This window comes from Sander vitreus, chromosome 4, assembly GCF_031162955.1.
Source record: "Sander vitreus isolate 19-12246 chromosome 4, sanVit1, whole genome shotgun sequence".
NCBI lineage: Eukaryota > Metazoa > Chordata > Actinopteri > Perciformes > Percidae > Sander > Sander vitreus.
This window is the reverse complement of record NC_135858.1, coordinates 12,191,458-12,197,457: the sequence shown is the minus strand read 5'-3', so window position 1 is coordinate 12,197,457 and position 6,000 is coordinate 12,191,458. Positions and strand designations below refer to the sequence as shown.

The 6,000-nt window shown below is 38.3% G+C and overlaps 1 protein-coding gene across 4 annotated transcripts in view; it reads left to right on the top strand.

Annotated features, from left to right (window-relative positions):
* Nucleotides 1-489: 489 nt before the first annotated feature.
* The window catches only part of LOC144516751 (RNA-binding motif, single-stranded-interacting protein 2-like), a 28,499-nt gene continuing 22,988 nt past the window's right edge, over nt 490-6,000 (top strand). For 2 of the 4 annotated variants that reach the window (XM_078248330.1, XM_078248331.1), the window contains exon 1: nt 490-644. In XM_078248330.1, the coding sequence (XP_078104456.1) occupies nt 573-644 (72 nt within the window). In that variant the 5' untranslated portion in view covers nt 490-572. Of the gene's footprint in view, nt 645-1,502; nt 1,525-6,000 lie in introns of those variants that run through there. The other 2 variants (XM_078248329.1, XM_078248332.1) reach the window with 2 other exon arrangements.

The following is a 6,000-nucleotide window of genomic DNA, read 5'->3' as shown; positions in this document are numbered from 1 at the left end:
TGACTGTAGCCTAGTTTAAGGTTTTTGTTGTGATATTTTAATGAAAATAAAACAGATTAGGATTTCTTAAAAATAAAAGAATGTTTTCTCGAATGAAGTGGCGTGAGGTCAAGGAGAGAATCAAGGACCCTCAGACAAAAACTTAGCACACAATAACCTGATTTTACAAGCGTTTTGTTGTAAGAGTCACAGTTTTGAGGAGCTTTTTTCTAGTTATTCTTCCCTGTGAGAGAAATAACAGTGGGAGGTGAATGAAGTCGAGCTAATCCGTTCTTCTCTGTGGACCACCTGTATCCGTGTGAAGGACCCTTAAAGTAGCCCAGGGGCCAGCAGTGGGGGCCCCTGTCATGCAGCAGCAGCAGCAGCAGCAGCAGCAGCAGCAGCAGCAGCAGCAGCAGCAGCAGCAGCAGCAGCAGCAGCAGCAGCAGCAGCAGCAGCAGCAGCAGCAGCAGCAGCAGCAGCAGCACCACTTGCAGTCAAGCAGCAGGACTCCAGGCACTCACTTCCCCAGCTGCTGACGTCAGCTGGCAGCCTGGGCTGTGTTCGCCGCTCCGGACATAGCGCCGAGAAAAATGCTGCTCTCCGTACCGCCAAGGGCAGGAATCAACCCATACAACGGCTATAACAGCAGAAACAGCAAAAAGGTAAACGCTTTCAGGATTTCCCCTTATTTAAGGCTTGTTCGCCCTGCAGGGCAACACGCCCGCGTTTGTCGCGACAGAAAAGGGCTTGTGACAGTGAGCTGCAGTGTCCTTGAAAAGCCAAACGTACTGAATTTAACTTCAGACTTCATGGAGTGAAAATCGGCGTATAGAGCAGCCGTACTCCGTGGTTTGTGTAGGTAGGAAAATGAGCTACCGCTCGGTCCTGTCATGTTGGACCCCTGGTGTTTTATTTCGTAGTATTTGTGCTTGCGTACTACAGTAAGGATGTCGATACGGCTCTGCTCACTCATTTGAAAAAAGTCAATGGTGGAGAGCAACTTTTATGGGTGAACTGTACCGCGTTGGGATAGCGCGTCTGTGCCTGGATGTGTTTGTGAAAGTGGGGGTAGGGTGAAAGGCAGGCTGAGGGGAACATGTTACAAAATGAATTCTGCCTCTTACTCCGGACACTCATAGCTAGTGTTAATAAATCAGGTCTTCATTGTCTCCGCTGCCGCGTAAGTTTGCAAAGTTTTTTTTTCTCCCTCGTTTCCCATCTGAAAGCAGAATATGCCCCACCCCTTGAAAATCCCACCAGACCATGATGACTACATTCCCAGAATTATGAATCGCGCTCTCGTCATTACATTTAATGTTGACATAGTCACTTTTGTAACCAATATGTGAGGGAAGGATACTCTCAACAAGATTTGATGTACAGCAGTACAAGATTAGGAAAACAAATTAAATAGCCTACCTAAATTACAAAATTGTTTTAAAATGCATTTATTTCTGGTTACTGCTGGCAGAGCTGATTTCTTTTTTGCATTAAAACACGTTTTTTGCTTTCTAAAATCCCTTTTACTGAGCTGTGTATAAGGTAGGTTGCACGTATGTGTGTTCTCTCTCTATGGACCATAATGGCTTAGAAGTGATGGTTGGTTGTGGTGATGGATGTTGTGATTTTACAGCCACTAAATTCACAGTAGCTCTTCCTGTTCTTCTTCTCTGGCTGCTTTTCACAGACTGTGTTGCTGTGTGCCGTGCTGCAGAACTCTAAATGGCATTTGGAAAATGTATATTGACTTATTGTCTTTTTGTGATCTTGGGCACCGCCTGGCTGCTCATCTCTCCCAGATCTGATGTTAACACTAGTGCTTGTCGGAAGAAAATAGCGTTGTGTATTTGTTTGTTCTACACACACTCGCACACAAAAATAGGCAATTTATTTTTTAATGTATGTACATTTATGTGCAGTCCTTTACTCAAGCTGTTACTAGGTTGTTGGACCTCATTTCGTTGCTATGAGGAGACTATTTGACAAACAATTCCCTCCCTAAACTATCATTGCAAACCATTGTAGCTCACCAGGGACCAATACAAGTGTTAAAAGTCACTTAAAAGGAAATAAACTGTATTAGCAATCAGGATTGCAGTCTTGTAAGTGTCAGCAGTTGCAGTTTCATTCTTTAAAATGGGTCCCTGTTGTTTCTGACTATATATATTATAATTGTATAATATAAATTAAGAAGCTGTTACACAGTTATTAAGTAACAGCATATCAAATGACCTGTCCTCATTTTAAACAGCAATGCCTCTTCCAATATCAACTAGCTATAAACTAGCTATTATATAATAATCGCTTAGTTGTTTCAATTATTTTTTTAAGCAAAACTGCTTTTTGCAACATTAGCAGGTTCCAGCTTTTCAGGATTTGTTGCTGTTCTGGTCATATATATGATAGTACTATGGATGACCAATTTGACTTTTTCTGTACCGATACCGATACCTGGGCTTTGGCTGTCGGCCGATACAGAGTACCGATCCGATACCAGTGTTTAATTAATAAGCTGTATGCCTCACTGTGTGGAAGTAACTGGGATCATTCTTTTATGTGTAACTCAACATCAGGCTTGACTTAAACATTGCTTTACTAATTTTGTAAATAATAAATACATGGAAATAAATTTACTGAATCGTTATGTATTATTAAAATAATACATTGTGCACCAGCAACTTGGTGAAACATTTGAACAGGAATTACAATTCAGACCGTTTAAATGCAGCAACAACTTGGTCAAAGGTAAAAATCTACCAGCGTTTTCCCCAAAATGTTGAATTTTGCCTTTAAGCAGAAATTAATGCAGCACTAGGGCAGTTATCATAGACCTCATAGGAACGCTCACCTTTATGCCTTTTGTGTAGGTTGCCTATAATAGGGTAATACATTTTACAGTCACTTCTGAATATGTCAAATCTTTTTTTAAATCAAATTGACAAAAATACTGCCAAAGGTGAGTTTTACAGGAACCAATGATAACATGCCATCTGAAAAGAAAAATATAAATGAATGAACTGAAATGTATGAAATAAGAAACTTTATTGATCCTACACAGGTAAAGTGTCACAGCAGCAGAAGTACAACAACAGATGATAAGTAACTTTAAAAAAATCTGAAAAAGACTAGAATGATGTATATACAGAGGCCAGAATGTACTTGGCCTTGCTACATACATTATGAACATGCACTACATACAAATGAAGCCTCAAATTCAAATTAAATTGAAATAAAAAAAGTTTTAAATAGAGTGTAAAAAGAAGTTTTAGTGGTCCCAAGCCTCTCTATTTTGTGGAGCTAAAGTTCACAGAGAGGTCAAGTTCCTGTGTTGCGATCCCTTACATTTTCTCCTCCCACATCCACTTCATCTTCATTCTTTATCTCCTGCTCACATACTGCAATACCTGAGCTGCACTAGTACACACAATAAAAGCCTGATCACAAAATCAGCACGCTGAGAGGTTAGAAAAGCACTCTTTGTGTGTGCAAGGTGATTACCCAGCCTGATGACTAAGAGGTGTTTGATTTCTGTTGTGCTTAAAGCCAGCTGCTCCTCCCCTGACTCAGCACCTCATTTCCTCCCTCAAATAAATAGAATTAATGTTCTCAAATCAAATTTGGTAGGTTTCTGTGTAACGCTTCCTGGATGGAAAAATAACAGGAGGCGGTTTGCCGCTTCTAAGGTATCAAGCATCTCGCTCAGGGGCTCATCGAAAGGCTGGTTTTTATACTTGTCAATCAGATTTTTGTTCTCATGTTGGCGGGGTTCCTTTTCAATGTCAACGTACTGCTGTGATTTAAAGATCTGCTTCAACACATTTATTGGATCAAAACACAACTGGATATGAAAAGAAAATGAAAGAAAAACATTAACTGGAGCATTCAATTGTGACACAGATGTAAAGACTATTCAGACATGAAGAATAGCAGAAGTGAAGTCTCCCATGCTTCTTTAAATAATTTCACTTTCAACTCCACCAGCTTTCAGGCATCACTAATTCTTGCCCATGCTAAGTATTCTTAACTTTTGTGACATTACTCTTTGACAACACTCAGTGTGACTGCTACAACAGTGTGTTGTAGCAGTGCAATTTATTGATTTGAAATGCTTCCACACAAAAGAGGCTTGATAAAAGGCTTACACACATCGACATACAGGCACATAAAACATGAAGGAAAGATTGATTTTTACCTTGTAACATACTGTAGAATCCTATGGTTAATAGAAAGAATGGCCTCTTATGAACACCTTGAGTTTTGTTGGTAAAGCAGGTTTGTTATATCACAGATCCTGCGCTTGTGACTTGAGAACTTGAAGTCCATTTTTCTAATAGTCACATAGAGAATAAGGTGTACCAAAAACAGTGCAAATAAAATTTGTAATAATGATATATTATGTAGAGCTGCAAAGATTAATCGATTAAATTAATCGCAGACTATTTTGATAATTGATATGTCGGTTTAAGTCATTTTTTAAGACAAAAGTAAAAATTGATTTGATTCCAGCTTCTTAAATGTGAATATTTTCTAGTTTCTTCTCTCCTCTGTGACAGTAAACTGAATTTCCTTGAGTTGTGGACAAAACAAGACATTTGAGGACGTCATCTTGGGCTTTGGGAAACTGATCCACATTTTTCACCGTTTTCTGACATTTTATAGACCAAACAACTAATTGAATAATCGAGAAAATAATCAACAGATTAATCGAAAATAATCGTTAGTTGCGGCCCTAATATTATTTATGTTATGCATTATGTATATTATAATATATTGTTCTGTGAAATTGAATAACCCTCTCAGTAATTTCACGAGAAAAAAGGCACAGTGATTAGTTAGCCCAGATCATGGCTGCATGTACTAATGGATTCATATAATAAGTAACAGTTACTGTTTTAAAACTTGATCAGATTCAACATTGACAGTTAGTGTTTAGCTGGCCTGCTTTGGTAAATCAAATTGTACAATTCACATGTAAACTGTCCAATCAGCAGGGTTTATTTTGAGCAGGCAGTGATCAGTCACTCTTCTCTCAAGACTGGGGGCAAAAGCATTTCAAATAAGCTCTGATAAACATGACCTGCCCAGCACAACAGTTAAAGACAAAGATACTGACTATAGTGAATGCGGTGATTATTGGTAGGATGTACTGATCCAAGTGCATAGAACTGATTAAAATCATTTGGTAACATGGTAACACAGGCATGCTGTGGCACGTAAAATAGTGTTTTGGCGGCCCGTTGCTACTAATTGAATGTAACTGATACACACCAAATATAATTTTATTTATAATGCCACTACCTATCCTGCATATCTGATCAATGCATCCCTTTAATGATGAATTTATATTTATTGAAACCAAGCCAGAAACATGCTTCCAATAGAGATAATAATGTTGCTCCGTGACTGTTGGATGTGTAAGTAGGCAATTAATAACACAGCCATATACATTTTAATGCAATGGACTGTGTGTCTGTTAGTTTGTTTTGGAGTTTGTGTTGTGGTCAAAAATCATTCAATGCAGCTTTAAGCTAGGAGCAGAGTGACTGCCAGCAGTAACATCATGTACAAGTAACCTACAACCATACAAGTAAGATCTTGATCCCTTATTTTGCCTTTGGAGTTTGGTCAATAGAGTTTAAATCTTAAGGAAATGTTGGACGATAAGTAACAAGATATTGCAATACAGAAATGCCAATGATAGGTCTGAGGTAATTTAGAAACGGTGTCTCAATTACATCCACCAGAAGGCACAGACAAGATGATTTTTACACTGTAATGTCCCACTAACTATGTATATTGGTCACAATAAAAAAAAAAACTTCTAAGGGATCTGTACCAAGATTGTTTAAAAAATAAAAGATACTATGCACCCATATATCATTATCAGATTTTTAAACTCCCTGAGCTAATAAGCTATATGTATTACAGTATATTAGGTAGTAAATATCGTCTTAAAAAGTCCAGTATTGGTCAGGCTAAAATTACAACATAATAATCTTGCTTTAATTCAATTTTTTC